Here is a 24005-nt window from a genome sequence, read left to right as displayed (position 1 = left end):
AGTGTCAGGCAGACTTGGATTTTAATCCTGGCTCTCCCTTTCTCTAATGGTGAGATCTTAAGCAATCTATGCAGGCTTTCTGTGCATGGTTTCTTAGCCCATACAGTGTAGGTAATGATACTTAACTCCATGTGACCTCACAGTTATGAATGCACAGGTCTGTCCCAGAAAGGCTAAATTCATTGCCTGAGTGGCAATTCTGTCATAGTGAACTATATACATTTCTTGACTCCAGAAAAATTTTCTCAAGGTAGGGGGTATCTTCATTGCATAAACAATCATGGGGGTACATGTTCTGGCAGATACCCAGGATTGGCTTTCTGGAAGATAAATAAAGCCTGACTACTACCCTCAAGGAGCTTATAGTCCGGTTTGAAGCTGGCATACACAACTACAAAGTAACATAGAAAGTGCATGTCCTGGAAAATCCTCGAAGTGCCATGGGAAGTCACCATTTCTAGCCAAACCCAAACCCACTTCAAAACCAAACCCACTTCCACTCAACTTCTGCAGCCAGATGTTCCTCCTGTAGCGCTCGCCATCTCCACCCACGGATGAGGATCGCCGTGAGTTCAGATCCAAGCCAGGGCTGAGAAGGAAGCTCTCTTGACCGCTTGCTCTCCTTCCCTTCGCTGTCACCTGGCCACAAGGTAGCAGATTCCCCCACCATAATGTCCCTAAAGTCCCCATCTTTCTTTATTTCCATTGACTTTATTTCGTGGTTCTCAAACTCCCATGCCTTAGCATCTCCTGCAGGGCTTGTTGACACACAGATTGACAGGCCACACCTCCGGAGTTTGTTCTAATTCAGTAGGTCTGGGTGGGGCCTGAGAATTTGCATTTCTAACAAGCTTTCAGTCAACGCAGGTACTGCTGGTATGGGGACCACACTGAGAGGTGCTGTCTTGGTCCATCACCTCATCGTTTCTTGGGATTATTGCCCTGTCTTCCTAGCTCAGCTTTCTGTCTCTGACCCTTACTCTTCACATTCTCCATCCTGATCTCAGATCTGGGGAAAAAAAAAAAGTCCTGTCTGGCTATGGATTGCCCAGAGGAAAAATGTCAAAATACCTCACATGATCTGCAGACCCCTCAGTTACCTGGCTCCCACCTTCCTCTCTAGTCTTATTGGCTGTCTTGCTGATACCACATCTGACCTCTGGCACACAGAACTCCTGGCAGTTTTGATATCCATGTCATTTCGTATTTTGTCCTTTGCATTTGCTGTACACTGTCTGAAATACTGCGAGTCCCTTTCTTTGCTTGCTAATTCCTGTAAGTTCTTGCAAACCACTCCTTGGGAAAACATTACCTCTCCATCTGCAGGCAGGCACAGGTGCCTCACATCTGTGCCTTCTACCCCATAATGGTTATCACGTGCTGGTACCTGCCTGCTAGTCCACCTTGCCTACAAGTCTACCACAGGCTAGAAAAGGAAGATCCAGGAAGGCTACTTGAAGGAGGTAGGCATTTCGGCCAGACATAAGAGTGGTTAGAATTTGGACATGCAGAGAGAAGAACATTCCAGAAGAAGAAGCTTGAGCCTGAGCTGAACGTGGTGTGGGGAAGGACCAAGGAGGGATCGAATCTGGCTGGCCGCAAGACACTTGAGGGTCAGTTGATTCTACCTTTAAAAGATACTAAAGATGGAATTAACATGGCTTAGCTACTGGTTAAATAGGGGAGTCAGAAAAGACCTGGATCAAATAAATGCGAGAACATAGGGAGTACGTAACCAAGACCAGACTCTCCAGAGATGGAATAAACTGGATGAGGCATGAAGGTGAATGAGGATTGGAGTGTAGTTTTGGTCAAGGTGGATTTGGGGGGCACATTCCACTGCTTTGCCTTGATGTGTCTTCCCACTCATCTTACTCATGTTTTGTTCTTCAGGGTCTAGTAAGTGCTCAATAAATGCACGAATGTTGAATAAATGTTTGCAGAGGAATTAGAATAATGACCAGCAGTGGTCCCGAATGAGCCCAGGGAATGAAGGAAAGGTGGATTCTGTGATGATTTCTAGTAGTACCATTGTCCCCCATGATGCCACCCATGCAGATAAGGCTCAGGTCAGAGAAAAGGGAGGTTGCTAGCAACCACGGGAGGACAGGGAAAGGAAATTCAGGGGATGGATAGAGGGGTTCAGGAGACCATTGCTTGTCACGAGAAATGGGGAAAGTCAGCATTTGTGAAGATGATCAAATGACACCTTGAACATAATGCCTTAAGTCTGTGCCCATGGTATGTCGTAAGTGGCTTTACCGTTTGGTGTGCAATGGCAGAATGTATGAAATCTGAACTGTGCTCTTGGACTTCACTGCTCTAATGCAATAAACATGAGCATTAGTACTTTTGTTCTGTGTTTAAAGATATGTCTAGAAAGAGTTATGCACTGTCACCGCTAATCCATTTTTCCTTGTGAAATAGACAGCTTTATGACTATTATGACACTATTCTCAAAACCTAACCACTACTGTTCTTCCATTAAATTTAACACATTGACATGTGTTTAGAGAATGTAATGTAATGTGGAATATGGGAAAGAAAATGGTTTTCCTTCTGACCTGTTCTTCAAGTCTTCTTGTACAATACTGGGGGTAGGGGCTTTCTCATATTACTCCTATGTTTGCAGAGAAATAACAGAATAAAAATCATCTACAGATTAAAGCATTAAGTGGTCTTTATATTAAACATCCACACAGTGAAGAGTTATGTTTCTATGCAGACATCCTCAGAGGTCAGTCACCTTGGCTTGTGCTTCCAAATCAGTAATTCTATTGTCCGATCCATCAACAATCAAAATTTACAGTGTGACCGAGCAGGAAGTTTTATTACCAAAAACCAGCACTGGGGCATGTAGCGGGGATATAGAGGATAAACAGTAGATAAAGAGGTAGGATTCAATTTCCTTTTATGCTCAAGCTTGGGGACAGGCAGGCCATTATTTACCCGTGCCTGTCACTGATGAACAGGAACACAGGGTTATGAACTGCAAGTCGTTTACTTTTAAAATTCAATTTCATTTCTTCAAACAATCACAGTGAGTGTGAACATCTAATTAAAGGGCTTAGACACTGAGATCCTAGCATAACAGTCTATAAAGCCCACACTAGTTAGAGTTAATTCATTCAATAAATATTCATTGAGCATTTAGGAATGTGCTCGATGTGTGCTAGGCGTGAGGGGATGAGGCCGACCCAGAATTTCTGTCCTGCTCGAGATGGTCCCTGAGCTCCAAACTGATTTTATTGTTGCCTCTGCTACTCTGGTTAACATGTGAGTGACCAGTTTTTGTTTCCAGTTTTCCACTTGAACTGTTTCATAAAATATGAAATGCTGCCCTTCCGATGTACATCCAAAGTAGTTATTTTCAATGTGCTTTTAAAAAATTCCACAGTGTGTCGGTTTTGATGGGGCCGATTAGAAAATCTTAAAAAAATGGAATTCAGGAAGTCAGAGAGTCATAAGAATGCTTGGAATTTCTAACAGATTTTACGAAACGTTTTCTGTATCATGACACGTTCCAGAAGACCATAAATGTTAGTTTATGCAAATATAAACTCCTTTTTGCCTTGCTGATAACTGCAAATAAATACTTCAGATGACCACCCACCAAAAAACCAAGAATTTGGGGGGATTTGTATGTTTCCTAAGAATTATTTGCTTTGTAACTTTTTATAATCAAAGAGAAATACCATAAGGTTTTGTCTCATTTTAGTCCCACTTTTGAATTCTGCAGAGCCAGTGTCAAATATTTCTGTATATCCCAGAAATATCGTTACAGAAAAGTAAAATAATGTTTAACCTTTTGTCTTGATTTGACTTTAAAAGAGGGGATTAAAGGCATTTTTCTTACTTACATTTCAATACAGCAAAACAATGACTTCTCCAGTTAAAATTACTTAATCTGTCACATTGTTTTTATGGTAGCAATCAACTAAATTAAATGCAGGGCTATAAATTTGGATAGCACTCTTTCATTCAGAAAGAAACCTTATGTCAAGTTCGTAAATGTTGCACGAAACACAGCTGTTTGGCTCTGGTCTAAGAGGTAATAAGTAAGGATAAAAGGCATTGGGGAGATAACCTTTTGCTTAATATAGCTTGGGAAATTAGACCCTATATATGCTAATTTTGTACTTTTTTTAATAGATGGAACTGATTAAAAATATAAGTACTGCAGAACAGCCCTATTTATTCACTCGACATGTTCATTTCCTCAACTTCTCAAGGTAAGAGATTTTCCAGTTTAATGATGATTTCATTTCTTTTTAGTACTGAAACTCCTTCTAATGAACAATTACTTTAAAATCTACCTTAATTTTCAGGGTAGTGTAATTACCCTTGAAAAGACGTTTTTAAACCATTATTTTTGCTGTGGAGGAATCAAAATTTGAAATATCTGACAGGAGCTTCATTTATTTCTAGAATACTAATCTTAAATCATTTGAAAAGTTGGAATTATTTTTAATACAATGTCATTTGACCTGATAGTTCTCTTAAAAAAAAAAAATCACATTTGTATTGAAACAAATAAATCAGGAGTCAAGAAATGAGTATTTTTAACAGAAAAATTCCATTGCACATTGTTGTACAGTTTGAATTTGCAGAGGATGCTGAGAATAACTTAGTAGTGGAGTGAGGTATATTTTATAGGATCTGAAATACCAGTGCCAGCCTCTCTGCTTACTTTTTAATACTCCATTTGATTGTTCTAAGCCTTGCACGTTTGATGTTGATGGGGTATTTTACAAATATGTTTTTTCTTCTGCTGCAGGGACCTTCTGATAATAATGCAAATCTTCAAACTTACATTTTTAGATCTTTGATCTGTTAAGTTGCTGACTTCAAGTTCTGGGCCTTCTCTTCCCCAAGGATGCATTAGCATAGCTCCCTGTCTCTGTGCTTTATTGTAAATTAGTCAGTTGCCCATCTCCTCAGACTGGCACGTGCCTGCACTCACAGTTGGCCTCAGCTGACCGAGCACTGGGTCCAGGGGCAGATCTGCTGAACAGCCCACAACCCCAGGTCTTCCCAACCAGCCATCTGACCCACTTTCCTCTCTGTTTTTCCCATGCGGATAATAGGACCTCATGGGTCAACAGGCAAGCACCAGAATGTCCTACTAGCATGCCTGGGAGAAGGTTTTAGCCTTCAAAGGACTTCCCTGCTGTGCAACAGGCCCTGTGCAAATTAAGTACAAAGAGAATGAGATTCAGAAAAGCAAGTTATTAAGCAGCAAAGAGAAGTTGCTGCCTTATCTTTAAAAGCTTCCCATGATGTTTCCTCTGCCTGCCTGATAACCAGAGTTCCCCGGGTGGTGAATATGTGAATAGGACACCTGCAAACCATCCTCAGTGACGCAGGGCCATGGCACCCAGGAGCTGGAGTGTGCTTCCAACCGCATGTATAAAGTGGCTTGTTATTGGATTGCCTAGGGTATGTGTCCTGCCTCCCACTTCCAGTAGGCCAAGAAAAGATGATCAGACATAATTAGATTATGAAGACTTACTTGTTATTTCAAGCATTGAGTTTTATGACTTGCAGAGAGCAGAGCGCAGCCCCTCCATATCTTGCTTTTTTCATGAGCTCCCTTCTGTATCACCCCGGTATTCCTCAAACCCCATTCATTCAACTCTTCCCCCTTCGTAGGTCAAATCTCTACAACCAAAACAAATTGCAATGCAATAAATTTTAATAATTAGCTCAGGACAGTGTAACTAATGACAAGCCAAAGCCAGTATCTTAACTGAATCAGCAGAGCTGGGCACAGCTTGGTGACCATATTATATCACGGCCTCCACTTTCAGATGCATATCCAAGAGTTGAATCTTAATTGATTTAATTCTGAAAAAAAAAAAGGATAGTTTCTAGAAGACACCGCATCTTGAGAAAACAGTGTTGGTCTGGCTTTTAGGGCCTTCAGGTGTCAGACCTTCCCACCGACCATGCTTCTGGGCCGGCAATTTCACCTCTGGGGGTAGGGAGGTCTCTCTTTTTCCAGCTATAAAACAGGGATGTTTTTTAGATGCTTGTAGGAATGCTCAATCCATGAAGGAAAACCCTTCAAGTTCTTTGAGAGGATTTTACATATATTCAAAACGGCATTTAAAAGGCATTTCTGGAGAAGCCACAGTCTCAGCCTGCAGGTTAGCTCCCGTCCTCACATGGCCTGGAAGTGGCTCTATTGTGGTGCCTTGATCAGGGCCCTGCTCTGGCTGGTTTCTCATCCCTCCAGCCCATTTTGTTCAATTAAGCACATATTTATTGAGGCCCCCACATCATCTGCACACTGCACCAGCACTGGAGCTTCCACAATGAACAAGAAATGTTTCCCTTGCCTTTGGGGAGGTGTAAGTTCTCCCACTGAAGAGGAAGTGACAGCAAAGTATGAAGAGCTTTAGGAGAAAGCAACACAGGGTCTTCCCCAAGGGGAAGCAGGGGCACGGCCATCCCTGCCCTGACGGCGAAGTCCAGAAGGCCCGTGGAGTGGGAGCCCTTGCTGCTGGGATGTGAGGGGGGGCCCATTTTAGACCAAGAGGAGGGGCAGTGGCCACACAGGGACCAGCGTAAGCCAAAGCCCAGCAAAGAGGGGAAGGAAAGGAGTCCTGGAAACAGAGGCCTCCAGGGTGGACACAGCAGGAATGGGATGGCAGTCAGGAGTTTGAGGCAGAAAGAAGTAGAGACCAGCATGATCAGCTCCTTTAAAATACTCATGCCAATCCATGGGCAGTTTACCCTCTTTCCCATCCCACGAAACACAAGGCCTGGGGCTTTGGGTACAAGAGCTCCATTAACATTCTATTCAGAATGACAAATTGAACATGAATACATTACAAGATTATGTTATACTTGTTGAACATGGGAAGCTAAACATCAGCTTTTTGTTTTCAAAAGAAGCTTTATTTAAGGAAAATTTCTTAGCTATAAATGGCACACTGCGGGCATACAAAGAATGCCCCCAAATATGCAATTAAAAGAGAAAGACAGCTAAGTTGAGGCTTGTTAAAAGGGCTTTCACATACTTTTTAAAATGAGTTCTCTATTCTGAATTATAAGGCATGGGTTAACTAAGCTGCTCTTAAGAAACCTACCCTGATCATTGCTGATGGGCATCTAGTGGCTTGTTTCAAGATAATGAGATAATTAGGAGAAGAATTGATACTACAATCTAATATTCTTTGTTGGGATTTTATTTCTGATCTTCCTTCCATTCTTAGTGTGCAGGAAGATACTTGCTGGCAAGCAGAAACTGGGAAGGAAAGCCTATACTTCCTCTTGCACATAAAAATTCTGGAGTTTTTTTGACGTGTGTGGCATTATACTCAAACAGATCGCCCTTTATTTCTTTTATTTCCATTAAGTACAGCATTCTTATCTTGAAATTCAGATTCTCTGAATGATGCAAAATGTTATCACATGAGCTTTTGGAGATTTGACAGTTGACTTACTTCATTTATTCCTCATCTAGGTATCTTGCTCTGTTCCTTCTTTTCCCTATTTTCAGATGTAACAGGAGCTATTTTGCTATATCCAGCTTTATTCATTCAACCATGGAAAGTAATAGTACCAGACCCAACTGATGTTTTTATAGTTGCCTCAAGGAAGGCTTCCTGCCAGAGGAGATAAACACTGCTAACTCCGCAGCAAGTCCAGGCCACCTGGGATTCCTCAGGTTTTTCACTGTAACGCTCTTTAACAGTGCTTGAACTGCCCGAAAACTCAGGCCAGATAAATGTTTTTCACCTGGACTACCTAGAGAACTGAGTCTGAATTACCTTCACCTAAAAGATGCTACTCTCTGTTGAGATGTTGAAGTAGGATTTTCAATATTTGCATGGTTTTGTGTGTCTGTTCTATTGTCCACTTCAAAAGTTCAACTTCCTAACACCAACCGTATCTCTTTATGTCTCAGATCCACGCACTGGAAAGGCTGAGACAGACAATTTGTGCCCCCTGCCCCCATTGTTTGTTTTCTAAGCAGTTTTTTTTTTTTTTTTTTTTTTTTTTTTTGCAGGGAGAGGTGCACGGGGGGTGGCAGTAATCTTTTTCTAATTTCCAGTCCTCCTCAACTCCCAGCTTGGGTCTCTCAGGGAAAACTGGTGTTTTGGGTCAGAACACAGTGCTATCAAAATAGCCCACGCTAATTATATGACATATCATGAAGCAAAATAATTGCAAACCAACATTTCTCTTCACCTGTTTTCATGTCATTCCGCCTTTCTCACCCATGACCCTTTCACCCTCCTTTGCTCCTGCTTCTATTTCCTCATTGATCTCAGATGGTGGTTCCAGGGCAACACTAACTTGCAAAAACAAAACATTAAATATAAATCAATCCCTGGAGAAGCAGGCTGGGGAGGGGCACGGACACTTTTCTCCTCTTAAAAGTAAAGTCTTAATTACTGATGTGAGCAAAGTCTGCCCTCTGATGGCACTATTTAACAAAACAAATCAGATCTAGCTAATTCCATAATTCAGCTGGGTTCCCACATCCTATTTCTAAATATTGACTTTGTTTTTATTCTCCTTAGCGAGGTCAGTCATTTTAATTCTGGGCCCTGCAAATCCTTTGTAACAGTGAAAGAAGACTCAAACTTTGGAGAGAACATCAAAATAAAAAATCATGTTAGTGTTCTTGAATATTTTCTTTACTGCCTTAAATGTAGCCCAGAAGTTTGATTTTAAAAACAAGAGCTCTCTCTGTTTACCTTATTTAAGCACTGCTGGACTGATACCCCGAGAACGGCGCTCTGTTCCTCACATCCCTCTTGTTACTCTATGGTGAGGAGATCTGCTGCCGCAGGAGCCACCTCACCATGAAGAATCCCTCTCTTGTCACCTACTTACTGCCTCCTTGTCACATCACCTTGCTGTCCCAGCAGGGTCCCTAACTCCGGTGGCCCAGCTGCCCCCTGTCCTTACCCCCTCTGTCTCCACTTCCCCCTTGGCAGATGCTTCCCTCAAGATGCTCCAGAGAGCAGAGAGAGAGCAGCTCAGCCTCCTCTGCCTGTGTTTTGGGTTGGGACTCCCTGTCCTGGGCAGCCAAGGACAGATGTGTTCACTGCGCATTGTGAGGCTGTGAGGATGGATGGGGCCCTTCCACCCACTCCTGCAAAGGACAATTAAATAATTCTCTGCCTACCTCCTGCAGGCAGCTCCTCACCCTGCCCCCAAACAATCCCATCCTTTTTCCTCATGGACTTTCTTTCTCTTCACAGAAGCTCCTCTGTCACAAACGGGGGAACCAAAGTGTGGGCCTAGCCTTGGGGCACTTCTTATCTTTTAATGTGACAGTGTGACAATGACCTCTACTTTTAAGCCAGAGGTGAAAAAAGAAGATAATCTTTCAGTAGAATGGAAATTTCCTAGGACTAGGAGAAGTTGAGCAAGGGATTTATTGTTTAATAGGCACAGAGTTTGTTTGCGGTAATGAGAATGTTCTGGAGATGGATGGTGGTGATGGTTGTACCAGTGTGAATGTACTTAATGCCACTCAACTTTACACTTAAAAATGGTGAAAAAGGTAAATTTTATGTTATGTATACTTTACCATAACTTAAAAAAAAAAGGATATGCTTTCTGAGTGTTTCCAGTCATAGAAAACTACACTATAGTAGGAGGATAAGACAGTCTTAATTCCCTAGAATAATTTTGGTCTTAAGACTTATTATTTAATACATACAAAAATATTCCAGGAGGAATATTGCCAGCTATTTGCTGAAAGTGTACTTGACATTTTTACCCCAGCACTTTCTGTAGCTACTGGAGGGGTGACCAGTATTGATGGGTTGTTGACTCAGGTAACAGCTTGAGGCAGACATTGAAGAAAATCCTCGGAATGAGATACTAGGAATGCATGAGAAAGTGAGGACCGTGCAGGTGTTTTTCCTAGAGAATTATACCCTCCTTTGGATCTTCATCTTCTCATCAGAAAGACAAAAAATTTTAAAAAATACAATAACTTTGCAGAAGGTCAGAAGGAGACTCACAGTGGGGAGGAAAGACTTGATAAATCTGACCTTTGAACAAATGTCAAAGAAATTGGAAATACCTGCTCTTTTAGGATGACTTAACAGAGAGATTCAAATATGCCATCATATTGTGAGGACCAAGGGACAAGGGTGTATTCAGTGAAAAGCAAAATATGGCCTGGCTCACTAGTGTGTCCCCCACACAGAACCTGTCATCAGCATTGCTCGCTGCAATGTTTTTAGGGCTTGATAAAGGCCAAATTAGAGCTGTAATTATCACATTAAGGGAAAAGAGTCTCAAGACAAACGCTAAAGGAATTTCAAAAAGAAACACGTGCAAAAAGAAGTTGAATTAAAATTGAACTTGAAAGGCTTACAGTTGTAAAAAAAAACATACGAGGAGAAGTGAATCCTTTATGTTGAGTGGATCAGGTAGAAGGAAATGTACATAGAAGGAAGATTAGGGATTTGGCTGGGTTGACCAAAGACTCCTCAACTGCGAGGCTGACTGAGAGGATGGACTTCATGGAAGTCTTCTCTCAAAGGTTTTAAAAGTAAGGCAGTTTTGTGCCACATGTATTGGGTGGTGGTACAAAGCATTCTCACTCTAGAAAGGAATAATCTGCAGACGGTAAATTCAGGTGACCCGGAGACCTAAGGGTGACCAGGAATTCTAATTAGAATTTAGAAATTACTGAGAGAAGAGAAACTGTTCTGGAGAGAGGATGGGATGAGGATAGGAAGTGTGTCCCTTCTCAGGCACTGGGACACGTGGGTGGTATTCTGGCATATTATATATAACTGACATGCCACCCCAGATCTTGCAGATTGGGAGGGAGCTGTGTGTCCTAGGAAAAGGATGGGGCTTGGTGGCCTGAAACCATTATTACTGTCATTTTCTGGAAAGGAGGAGGTAAGAGGAGACACCTCTCATATTCAGAAACTTCTAGAGAGGTGCTACTATATTATCTGATATTGACAGTAAATTTCTAAACCATCTAAAAATTCTGTTCTGGAAAATTATCTAGAAATCTTGCATTGGGTTACAATGTGCAAATAAGAGCAAGTCACCCACACTCAGCAAAGCCTTGTCAGTCCTCACATGTACAGCTTTCTGTGGAAGCTGGGAGTGGCCATGCTGAGAACCGTCTCCTAGCGGGGAGCTGTGCATTGATTCACATGATTGGCCGCTTCTGTGAATGAGCAATAGTAGCCATTCTTCACCTGACAATAGAAGTACAGTTGATCTTTTTAAAAGCATGGTGCAATTTCTGAGGGTTCAATTTCATTTACATCTGGTATACATGCTTTGTCTTCCTAATCCTAACATTACTTGAGTTGCTGTTTAGCATAGATATGAAACCCGATTTAATTAAAAAGTGGAAGATACATCCAGGGTGATGGTGGTTAGCTGGTCAGTGGAGCAGCTGACATCTGGGACTAGTTAGTTTTTCATCCAGCTTGATGAATGTCACCTTGTGTACATCTGGGAACTGACAAGATTCATATTGCCACAGCTAACCTTATTCACGAGCAGTGTGTAATCTATGTGGTATATTTGAGCCCAGAATATCATTTGCACATCCTGGTGCCTGAAATTCCACAATTGGAAAGTTATTCTTTTTCACTCCTTTGGATTATTCTCTCTGAAGATTCTGTTTTAAAATGCAAATGAACTGGGGACAGCATTATATGAATTAATACACAAAAAGAATGGGTGGCTTGTTACGTCTACCTTCCTCTCCAGCAGAGCCTGGGATATTGGCAGACACTTACAAAATTAGAAGCCTACACCCAGGCATTCATGTCTTCATTGGTTGAGCACCTACTGTGTGCTGTGCACAGCGCTAATGACATCGTTCCTGGTGTCAGGAGGCACACAGTCTGATGGGAGAGGCACACATGTACACACAGTACACAGCTGAGTGAGGGCTTGACATGAGGACAGGACTTCATAGCTGAAGGATGTAACTGTGATTCTGGGCTGGGTTTGGAAGGTGAACAGAGTCTGCCAGCAGGAGGGGCAGAGCCACGTCAGTTTGTTTTCTCTGAGCTCTTTCTGATCCCTGACAGAATGTCTGGGCATCTGCATCAGAAGGTCATGGGGTCACGGGGTGAGAGAAGCCTATGGGTCCTTCAGGAGGTCCCCAGAGCCAGACCTCTGCAGAGCCTGGAGCATCCTCCCGGCTTCTTCATGCGCACTGCGCTCAGGCAGTTCAAAGAGAAAGGGGAGGAATCCTTAAGAAAAACTCAGCCAACCGAATCATTTTGTTTTGGGAAGGCCGTGCTCTTGGGCCAACATCAGTGCGTTGTCTAATCCCCTTCTGGAAGGAATTAAAATGGAACAGCTAGATATTTGTTTTATTTTTATTGAAACCCACTTGCCATCATTTGAGGATGATTGTATTGATTTCTGTTGCACTCATGGTATCCTTTACATTGTTACTCTTCTCAACTCTGAAATCTTCTTTCCATGGTTCAGAGCACAGATTGTGGTGCCAGACCACCTGGGTTCATATCCTGGCTCAGCCACAAGTTACTCCCTCCCTCCCTGCCTCAGTTTTCCTAGGTGTAAGTGGGGATAATAATGGTTTCTACTCCCCTGAGGCGTTATGAGGCTTTGGCAAGTTGATCACAAAAATATTTACATCAAGGTGAGCAGCAAGCATTTAATAAATGTTGGCTATTACTTCCCACTTCCCACAGAGCACCGTAACCTGACACACTTCAAATCAGGATGTAGGATAAGTACCATTTCACCCAGTGAAGCAATCAGAATTTACCAATCAGTTCAACATTCCCTGAGGACCAACCACATGCTAGTACAGTGGGTCAAGGAATACAAAACCCACGGTAGCATGGCAGTGCTCACCTACTAATAAGAAAAAAGATATCTTTATCTTCACATCAACAAATACCGTTGTTTGTATAGTTCTGCAGACTAGTCTTCCCAGCCTCTCACATGTACCTGGACGGATACTTCCTGTACAATAATAAATGTCCATCCAGAAACACTGCTTGCTGATTAAATTGTTCGCTGGGACCTCAGCAGTCAGGGCGATCCGATGACAGTGTGTTAACCTAGAGGGGAGGCGGTATCTCCCTAGGCTTGTTTCCTCCAGAAGCGATGGGTTGTAACCAGCTCCGTGTTTGTGTGCGTGTGTTAGGTTTGGAGGAGACCAGCCTGTCTACATCAACATCATTAGAGACCCCGTCAACCGGTTTTTATCTAACTATTTTTTCCGTCGATTTGGAGACTGGAGAGGGGAACAGAATCACATGATCCGCACCCCCAGCATGAGGCAGGAAGAGCGCTACCTGGTAAGTCCCGTCGGATCCACGAGAAGGTCCCTCCCCTGCCCTGGGAGCAGCTCCCCTCCACCATCCCCCAACCACCTCCCTTCCTGTGGCATCTCCACGGGGCTCCACGGGGCATGGTCACTTCCTCAGGGAGGGAGTTTTTGCCAGTGAAAAACTAATTGTTCCAGATGACTCAGGTCCTAATGAACATTTTCTCAAATGACTTTCTAGTCTTGTTTCCCTCAGTCTGTCTTCGGTGCTAGGTTTTAGGTCCCAGAGAAGAAAGCACCTTTCCCAGGGAATCCTAACCAGCACTACTGTCGGTTGGATGTGTTAGGGACTGTCTCTTAGAGGGTCACAAAGTGCTTTCCCAAACCTCATCCCACTCAATTGCCCTGCAGTCCTGTGAGGGAGGGGTTTTCAGATGAGGACCCCAAGATTCCGAAAGGGTGTGGGCACTGCCATGGCCCTGGATTCCCTTCACGGTCCTCTGACTCCAGGTTCAGGGTTCTTTCCTGCACAGCACAACAGAATCAGGCCATCTCGGCTGAAACTGTTCGCTTTTTCTGGACCTTGCTGATTTTGACCCCAGTAATTGTTCCCACAATGTGGAATTAGTAACAAAAGTGGGTGGGGGGGTTGCAGAGCAATGCATCTGGCTGCCAGCACCAGAATAGAAGATAGATTTCTCACTCTTTGCGAGCAAAAGCTTGCTGAGTAGCTGAGAGCCTGTGAGGCTGAAATCTGGTCTCTGTGTCTGAGCGAGCCCACTCAGGTCACCAGACCTACCCTGGGCTGTCACACACAAGCAGAAAGAGAAGAAACTCGTTAGGGACCAGTGCCCAGCTAGTCCCACCACTGGCCTCTAAGGCAGAGCCCACGCCCACTGCTCCTCAGCAGCACCCTTGTAGCTAAAGGAAAGTATCATTAATCGCATCTCCAGCACAACACCAACATTTCTGTTTCTTCATTTAATTTTTTAAAATGTAACAAAAGCATGTGCTGGAAGATGGGAGCATTTGGGGATGATGTCACTTTCATTTCTTAAAATCCATGATTAGACTTGGGAAAACCGAGGTGCAGGGAAATGAAGTGTCTTATCCGCAGCTGTGCAACTGGTCTAGGGATGAACCAAGACCAGAAACCAGGGGTTTTGCCTCACCGTTCAGTGTTTGCTCAGCTACCTATGGTTTAATAAAATATTTTGATGGGATATTTTTTAAGTGGCTTTTACTTTTTTTTTTTTTTGAGTTTTTGATGACAAATATGTGGTCTTTTTCTTTAAACTATGTGTTATGAATATAACTCTACAGTTTTTATTCAGTGACAAGTATGTATTCAGAGTATAGACCCACTAACTAGAGGAATAATATCTACTTGGATTGCCTTTATAGTTTGTATTAGACCTTGATTAGCATTTATTTTTTCTTTTAAAAACATAGAACAAATTCCATTTCATCAAAACCTATTACAGGTGTCTGTCTCAATCCTGACACTAAGAAAATTAAAGCCCAGTTATTAGCAGAAGATGTTGAAAAACCAAAGATAAGGAAACAAGCTTGATGAGTCCTGCTCATCAAATATTAATGTAGATAATAAGTAAATTCATAGCCTTCTATGAAGGTGAAAGGTGATTTGGAAAAGCAAGAAAGTGGAGGGGCTGTCCCCTGAGGACCCAGAATGCCTGAGGGAGTGGGGACAGGCTGCAGTGTTAATCAGGGGGTCAGGGAAGGCAATGAGGATTTAGCAAATAGCAACAATTAGAATGAGAGGTGAAGATGGTCAGGTGGTAACTGGGGGAACGCAGCTCCAAGGGGAGGGAGCAGCCGGACAAAGCCCTGCAGCAGATGCGTGCTCAGCTCACTCAAAGATCAGCAGGGAGGACAGTTTGGGTGGTATTGGGCTGAGGGGTGGGGACAGGGATATGGCAGGAAGTGAGTTCAGAGACGTAAGGGTTGGAGGCAACAGATCATATAAGGCCGTGTGAATCCTGCAATTAGTCTGAGTTGGGGGGAAGTAACATAAATGACCCCAACTTGAAAACCCTTTCATCAGTGATTCTTATTCCTGAATGCCCCCAGAAATCTGAGCCCTTCACCCAGCAGGGGATGTGTCATCCCACTGGCCTTCAAACACATTCAGCAATTCTCCTCTCTTCAGAGGAGTCAGGACTCTCCCTCCTCTAGAGCCGTGTCTGGCTGAGCCTTAGATGCCTGTCCTGGAAGTCTCACAAGGGTCCTCACACTCACAATTTCCAGGGGCAGGGGGAGCCTCTACTGCAAATGGAGTCTGTGGGATGGTGACCCTAGAGTTGTGCAGTGCACAACCTACACAGCTGTTGCACGGGGCTCCTAATGTTTTCTGTGCTTCCACCAAGTTCTGTGCTGGTTATGTCATTTCTCTGGGTGGCATAGTGTCTTAACTTCACTCTTCTCTGAACAGCTCATAAGCTCTTGGGGGACAATATAGGATTACAGTCCGATCTATGTCCCTGATACCTAGAAAAAAGGCTGAAATACTGGAACCTCAGCAGCACTCTAATTAACAAAATAGAGTGCTTCTTTATTTTATAAAGTAGCTATTTAATACAATACAATAAAATAAACAACAATAAAATATTAATATAGGACTTGAGGGGGAAATTGTCTGGGTTTTCTACCCTGTCAAAGTTTTGCCATCTTGTAAAACGTTTCACATAACATAGTCTTCATATATTCACACAAACAATAAGTTGCAATCATTTGTAAACATGAGAGAAAAAAAACACAGTTTAGATTTTTTTTTAAAAAAACCCTAAAATGTTGGAAGTTGGTAGTGCAGGCAAGTTATATTTTTGAAAGTTGGCAGCTGACTTTATGGTGTGATTTGAGAGATTCCGGAGAAATTTCCCTGCCTGAAATTCTACCCTCCGAGATCTGCGGGGGCCCCCTCTCCATTTGTAAGAGCTGTGTCCTGGGAAGGGCCTGGGTCAGGACAGCTCAGCTCTTCCCTGGCAGGCCCCAGCCGGAGAGCGCTGCATCTCCAAAACAGCAGAGGGAGGAATTGGGGGAGCAGGAAGGGGGATGGGCAAGGGACACGTGATGCCTTCATGCTCCAGCCCCAGCCTGTTCCAGTTAAAAGGCTGTTTCCTTGTTCAAAGGATGTTTGTTTATTCGGAAGAAGATATTCTCTTGCCCTTTTTTTTTTTTTTGATAGCTGGAACTTTTTATTCCATCTCCTTGGTCCCATTAGACCCTTGATATAAAACTGCCCACTTTCAGAGCCTGTCCTTATTTTGGCAAGCCTGGGTGGTCAGTTGTTTGACTTAAAAGAGGGTGTTGTTTCTGTCTTGGTGGGATATGGGGCAGCTGTGAGGACACCAGTGTCCCCTCAGTGAGGCTCTGCCTGGGGCTGAGGGCCTGAGAGGGGACCCCGCGCCTGGGGAGGTAGGCAAGGCAGGCCACCCCCTCAGAGCCCGTGCGGCCAGGAGGCCTCTCCCTACACACTGCACGCACACAGAGTCACGGGTGCTGGCTCACAGAGGGCCTACTGATGTGCTCACGTTACTCCACGTCGCAGCACTCTGAAGCCACTTGCTTTATCCAGTTGCCAAAAATCAGGCAGCTCTGCTCCTGGCCCTGAGCCTTGCAGAACTGCTTAGCATACAGCTGAGAGGGGCCTGGGCCTCTGAGCCTGCCATGGGGTGAAATAATATCATCGTGTGGTGCTGGGTGGTTTGGAGGAAAGCAGAAAAGAGGAAAGGGATGTAGGATTTGCAGGGTCCCCTGAGGTCAGGAGGAAACTCCCCTTTCACAGGTGCAAGAGCAGGACCTGGGTCTACGGGCGAGTTAGGGGCCCCGCCAGGGGTAGAAGCCAGGCCTCCGGACTCCACAGCTGCGTTGTTCTGTCACTTGGACTTTATGTTTTACTTCCCGAATGGTAAATGGAGAAGAAGACTAGGTGCCAGTTTCCATGCTTTTTGGGCAAAATCCGACATATCTTTACAAAGACAGAGCTGTTATAACAATCAAAAAATATATGTATTCAAGCATCTTCTACTTCCCATATTTTCTGGAAACAATTAGATTTTCTAAAAATTTCCATTTCTTTCCAAACCATTCTTCTGTATTTACCAGAAAATAATTTTAAAGTAAATTATTGCTTGAAAAGTAATCAACTTATAGCAAGCCACACTGTGAAAGGCAGTTCTCTTAGGCTCATTTCTCTTTGTCCAGAGCCAGAAACTCTGCTCCCCCTTACACAGGTGGCTGCCTCCTTTCTTGGTGTTAGCATCGTAAATTGGGGCAGATCTGAGCCCAGGCACTGGGTATGTCCCAGCCCATGAGACTCATCTCTAGCTGGAGTCTGGCCTCCTTTATTTCCAGGGCAGGGAAATACCTGGCACCCAAAGCACAGCTAATGAAAGACTGAATGATTGCTAATGAGAAGCAACTGTTGTGATTTACAGCAAGGGAGAACATCTCATTCCTGCTGAAACCACTCCCTTTTCCAGCCACTGAGTTTGCCCGAAAATGGATTTCTTGTGTTGCCATTTCCTCTCTGTCAATCACACATGTGTGATTTGTGCTTGCTTTTGCCTAAAACCTGGCCTTAGGATGTTTCATGGGGAAATCTCCTGCAGAGAAACCACTTGGCACTTTCAAACTCCAAAAAATGTCAAGTTGGGCTCCTCACCCAAACTTACTGCAACCTGGGTAGATGATCCTCCATTTGATGGAGTAGGAAGAGGGAGGGGGAAACTTTCCCAGGAAAAAAGCCTGCCTGTGTGATGCTGCTTATTTGGCTTGGCTACAAGGCGAGGAAAGCAATGCATGTTTAAAAGAAAAGATGCGTAATTTACAGCTTCTTAATTCATAAAGAATTCAGTGAATCATATTGGCCCTGTTGGATTCTGGGTAAGTCTGAAAACTGGCCAGCGTCAGCAAAGGTCCTCAGAAAGCTGTGCATTTCAATCTGCTTGAAAGTTTTGGACTCTGAAATCCTTTAGCTTTGGAAATTGTATATATGAAATTTATGTTCTGTCCTGGAAATTTCCACTCTGTCCTGACCATCGGAGGCTGTCCTGGGAATGAAACGTCAGGCTTTGCCTGTACCTAAACCATAACTTTAATGAAAGAAATGAGTAAGGGATTTGGATGACCTGCTTTTTTAAGTGTTTCAGTAAATAGCTGTTTTCCAAATCTTTGAAGGTAAGAAAGTAATGCTGTTTGCCTCCAACTAGTTCAGATTTGACTTCTGGTTGCAGTCTGAGATAGCAGCCAAGGACATGGTGTACTTATTCTCCATTCTCAGCTGCCCTCGCTGGGTGAATCAGCCAGTGATTTACCTCTTGGAACCCTACTTTGCTCACCTATACAATGGGAATATATTACCTACCTTGCTTATATCACAGCATGGTTGGAGAATGAATTGAACACTCTACACAGAAATGCTTTGAAAGCTAAAACACTCCAAAGTATGACACAGCATTGATGCTTTTATCCCTGGCTCTGTCAGTGGCTCCAGGTGACCTAAAGAGACCGTTTTCCCTCCAGACAGGGGCTTCTGTGCTGTGGGGAGCCAGCAGGGACTGCTGTTCTCATGCGGCTCAGGCCCCCCGGAGCCGTGTCCTGAACTGTCAGGTCCGCCCCTGCAAAGATCGCAAATGGCCCCACTAGACCCCTATCCCTGGGGATTCATTTCTGAGGAAACTGTTTCTCTTTGTGCTCCCAAGGGCTGGAGACACATTTTGATCCCAGCCCGCTTGCATACATTTGTCCAGTGTTTATTTACTTGGAAGCCTGCGGTGGAGTAGGCACGGGGTTGTGAAGTCACAGAGTGGCACACTGTCACCCCCAAGGGGTGGCGAGGAAAGGTGCACCAGGGCTGAAGCGCCCTGACCACTGTGTGAGCCGTGCAGAGGTACAGGGCACCAAGGAGGAGTCCCCATGTGAGAGAAATATCTGGGAAACCCATTTGTCCTGAGGTGTATTGGAAGCAGGGGTCACAGCTGTTTTTAGAACCAAAGGCCACTTCTGAGGTTTAGCAATACCTGGAAGAGCCTCTTGGGGCTTCCAGTGGACAGAGAAGATGATGGCACAGGAGGGGGCAGGAAAACACAAAGGGACCTTGGAGAAAAGGAGGAGCCTTGAGAGGGTGGCCAGCTTGGAACCTGGTGAGGGGACAGAAGGCTGCCAGCCACCACCTGAGCTGCCACCAGTGGTGCAGCCAGTGTGTGGTGTGTCGCGGGCAGGCGTAGCTCTCCTTGTGTTAGCTCGTTCATCCTCACCTGGCCTGGTGTAGGCTTTAGCACCCACCCCTCACCCCCCTTCTGTAGGCTAGGAAGGCAAGCTCAGAGAGGCTAGGGGGACAAGATCAAACCTCGGACACGAGGATCTTCGATTGGGCTGCCTTCATTACAGGGAGCTCGGATCCACTCAGGGCACCTCAGGTAATGGGTCATGAGGAGGAGAAATGTGGCAGTAGTTAGAGGGGTGTGTCTGGTAATCAGGACAGAAGGACCACACCTGCCCACAAAGACCAGGGAGTACCACACAGAGCCAGGCCACATGGGAAGAGCAAAGAGCAGAGGGCAACCCACTGCCCTGGGAGGAGACCAGAAGTGGGTCAGAACTGGAGCCGGGGCAAGCGACCAGGTCATGCTGGCGTCCAGGCTGCCCAGGGGCCCCAGCTCCCTCTGCTGTGATTCTGCCCTTGGCCCGTCAGCCACTCGCTCTCCTCTCCACTCTGTCAGCAGCCTCCCCGTCTGTTCCCATGATGCTGCCTGGGGTTTCTCTCCACTTGAGGTCCTGAGAGTGACTCTGATCCACCCAGCTGGTCACTCTGTCCAGCAGCCCCCAGCCCTGCTGCAGCAGAGGGGGTGGTCGGATGGACGGGCCAGGAAGGAGCCTCCTGTGTGTATGGTGCCTGTGTTAGTTTCCTGTTGCTGCTGCGGCAGTTTACCTCATGCTTCATGGCTTAAACAACAGAAATTTCTGGTCTCTACACCAGTTCTGTAGCTCAGAAGTCTGACACTGGGCTGAAATCAAGGTGTTGGCACAAGTGCATTCCATTTTGAAGGCTCCCGTTTCCTTGTTCATTCCGGTTGGCAGAATCCACATCCTGTTGTTGTAGGACTGAGGTCCCATTTTCTTGCTGGTGGTCAGATGAATGCCATTCCCATTTCCAAGAGGCATCTACATTCCTTAAAATGTGGCCCTTCCCCCCATCTTCAAAACAACCAGTGGTGGGTCAAGTCCCTCTCATGCTTCAAATCTCTTGTCCTTCTTCCATCTCATTCCTCTAGCCCAGTGGAGAAGGGTTCTCCACGGTTAAGGGTTTATGTGACTGGAGTGGGCCCACCCAGGTGACCTAGAACAGTCTCCCCATCTCCAGGACTGTGACCTTAGACTCATCTGCAGAATCCCTTTTGCCATGTGAGGTACCATATACACTGACCAGGGTTAAGGGTGTGCATGTCTTCACAGTGTGACATCTACCACAGTGTCGCTAAGGGCTGCAGGTGCTGAGGGTACTGTGGAGCTGATGTGAGCATGACAGGCATTTTGAAACTTGGCCTGTCCCACCCACCAGTGGGGAGCCCACATCTGCTTTCCACTGTGGTATGCCACCTGCAGTGGCACCAAACTATGGCTTTCCTCTCCCTGGTCTGCAAACCAAGTGGCCAGGCGTATGTTCTGGTTTTGTTCCTTCTACTAGTGACTCATCCATCCATCCATCCATTCAGTAACTATTGAAACTGGAAAAGCCCAACACCGATAAGGAGAGAGGTAATAGCTCAGCAGCACAGGAATTGTCATTGGCTGGGCTATGTTTAATTAACAAAAAAATGATGCCAACCCTTACAACCTGAGGATGCAAGTGAAGAAAGAATTCAGTAAGAGTCAGAATCCCTGGGGGAGGCTTCCCAGAGAGGGTGGGAGCTCAGTTTATAGGCAGATTAAGGTGGGGGTGAGGATCAGGAGGACACAGAGGCAAGTACTTCTGCAAAAGCCTGAAAGCCAGAAGCTGGCTCTATGGTAAACTGCAGAGCCTGGCTGGAGCAGACGGTTTAGGGAAGCAAGGAGCTTTGGGACAGTCAAGCTATTCTCCCGATGTCCCCACGGAGGGGAAGCAGAGCTGCTCCACTGGCTGCTGAATCAGGTTTGCTTAGCCTGCTCACTCCCGGGATGGTCCCATTAGACCTTAGGGCTGCCAGGGCACCGCCAGGTGCATCCCCCTGGCCACCTGTCAGCTGAGCTCATCTGCTCCGCCCCTCACCCCTCACTGTGAGTCAGCAGCCCAGCTGCAGCTGTCCTCTCACTGAGAGTCCAGCCCTGCTTCCCTGCTGGGACAGGTGGCTCGTGTTTACGAAGGTGCAGTTCTCAGCCTGGTGATCCCTGGAATCACCTGGGGGCCCTGTCTGCACAGCCAGTGATTCTGGTTTAATTGGTCAGGGTTGTTGCCTGGGCTTTGGGACTTCTTTTAAAAACTCCCAAAGTGAGGCTACCATCTAGCTGAGGTTGGTAACCACTGAGGAATAACAGCACATCCACCCTTCTCTGTGTCAGCAGGAACTGCTGTCACTGAGAGACACACCTCCTCAATATCTTCTGGAGACTTTCTTTCTGAACCCCCTGCCCATTTGGAAAAAGCTGTCATTCTCTTCAGAAATGTTTCAATTTGTAAGGCTTTTATTGGCATGTACAGATAAATGTCACTAATAATTAAGTGTAATTAAAGAAGTACAAGATTTATTGTATTTATGAATACTCTATACATGTCTTAAGTCAGACTTTCTTCTAAATTGAAGTGGGTAATGTTTATTGTATAGAAACCAAAGAGTATATTATACTGTATATTTAAGATCTCCCTTTAAGAAGCCATGCTTTAGACAATAAAGCAGAGAGTAAGCACTTTAATGAATGAAATATTTTAGCATGAAGACAGGTTTTTATTTGGTCAATGAGGCATTTGGACTCCATTACCATCTCTTCAAAGACACGTGTCACTCTTTAAGTGCAGGCCAGTTCATACAAATACTTATAAATAAAAAGACATAGGTGAATAAAACTACACTAAATCCAGTCAGGAAATGTTCTTTAAAATAATATTTTTTAAATGCAGTCAGGGATCTTACTATTCAAAGAAGTTATGGGGTGAAGTTTCATGTCAAGGGAAAAATTAATGGCTCAATTTATCTGTTTAAAAATTTGAATTTCATACCTTACACTTGTTTTTCTGAACCTGGCATACCTCTGTAGTTCTCCTCAATTTACTTTGCCAAAGTGTAATATTTTTTCTCTGCCCAACTGTTTTACATACACAGTGTAAGTTTCCCAAAGACAGAATGACCTCCAAACATGTTCTTAAAAATATTTTGCAAAGTCTGAAGACAGGAAAAGTAAGTGCAAAACATCTAAAAGATTTAGTAGAATCTCAGCTTGAATTCTAATTGCAAGTACTTATGAAAATGTCAATATTAACATGAAATAGCTGGTGGTTTTTCTAATAAATGTAAATTGAATTAGATAGTGTGTAATTGGAAAAATGCTTGCTTTGCTCAGGCTTTCTCAAAAGTCTTAGAATCTGTTCTTTGCACCTTGCTCTCTAATGGCTGGAAATTGAAGTGTGATCAAGTACTTTTGCCTGCAAGGAGGATAGAAACTAAGTGAGAATGGCTGACCATTTGGTGCCTCATCAAAGGCCTCTTCCCAAAGCATGGGGCACAATAAGGATATTTGCATGAGCGTATTCTTACAAGGGAGCGGGTAGATGGGGCTGAGGGATGGGGAGCCAAAAGCTTGCTAAGGAGGGCCTTGGGGCTTCTGGACTCTAGGAAGAGTCTGTCTTCAGCAGAAACAGATCACAGAGATCTCCTGAAATGCAGCTGGAAGATCAAACTTACTTTAAAATATCAAAAAATTTAAATGCTTGGGAAAGTTATAGAATAAATAATCAAGTCTGGAAATTGTGATGATCTTAGCTATAATTAGTTTTGCAGAACACACTTAACAAACCACTTCAGTTCCCTTTTATGACTGACTAATGAGTGTCACAGACAGGGTAGAAATGATACCAGCAAATGTGGTTTTAGGAGTTTAGTAGGAAGTTTGATCTTATCCCACATGACATTTTCGTTGATCTTCTGGGAAAGGAGCCAGGAATGAATGGGACAGGTAGGGGATGAGCTGGCTATAAAATCTCTAGGCACAGACCACTTTTTCTCTGACCCTAAACACATGCAGATATTATTCATGGTTGAGTGAAAGAATTTTAACCAAAGCCCTCTCAATTTCATGACAAATAAAGCTTTTTTAAAATGGCTCTGCATTTCATATTACAAAGCCAAAACACATTGGAATTGTATCAGCATTCAGCTAAACCTTTCTATAGTCATTTCCTTTTGCATTAAAAGGGAAGGTCACAGTGGTATGGCTTTTATAGTAAGATGACTGCCCCTTTGCCACCCTACAGAATTTTAAACCTTCATTTCCAGTTTTTGAAATAAATTGGCCTCTTGGGTTAGACTTGTAGAAAGAATTAGCAGGTGTATAAAGGAAGGTTACAAGTTCAATAATAAATGGAAAAGCTTTGATGATAACAAATCACAACAATTATGGTATTCCATATCTGATCACTACTAATCAAATGCCTCTAAGTTTCAGAAAAGTGCTCTAAACCAAGTCAATAAGATTAGCCTCAACTGGCTTTGATTACTGCTAATCTTTATTGCTCCAAGTGAATAATTAC

The 24005-nt window shown here is 44.2% G+C and overlaps 1 protein-coding gene across 3 annotated transcripts in view; it reads left to right on the top strand.

Annotated features, from left to right (window-relative positions):
• The window catches only part of UST (uronyl 2-sulfotransferase), a 282268-nt gene that overhangs the window by 161619 nt on the left and 96644 nt on the right, over window positions 1-24005 (top strand). For all 3 annotated transcript variants that reach the window (XM_036906922.2, XM_036906918.2, XM_036906919.2), the window contains exons 4-5: window positions 4153-4232; window positions 13142-13295. In XM_036906922.2, coding sequence (XP_036762817.1) covers window positions 4153-4232; window positions 13142-13295 — 234 coding nt within the window. The remainder of the gene's footprint in view (window positions 1-4152; window positions 4233-13141; window positions 13296-24005) is intronic.

This window comes from Manis pentadactyla, chromosome 12 (assembly GCF_030020395.1).
Source record: "Manis pentadactyla isolate mManPen7 chromosome 12, mManPen7.hap1, whole genome shotgun sequence".
In the NCBI taxonomy this organism is placed as follows: domain Eukaryota; kingdom Metazoa; phylum Chordata; class Mammalia; order Pholidota; family Manidae; genus Manis; species Manis pentadactyla.
This window is presented reverse-complemented; position numbering and strand designations above follow the sequence as displayed.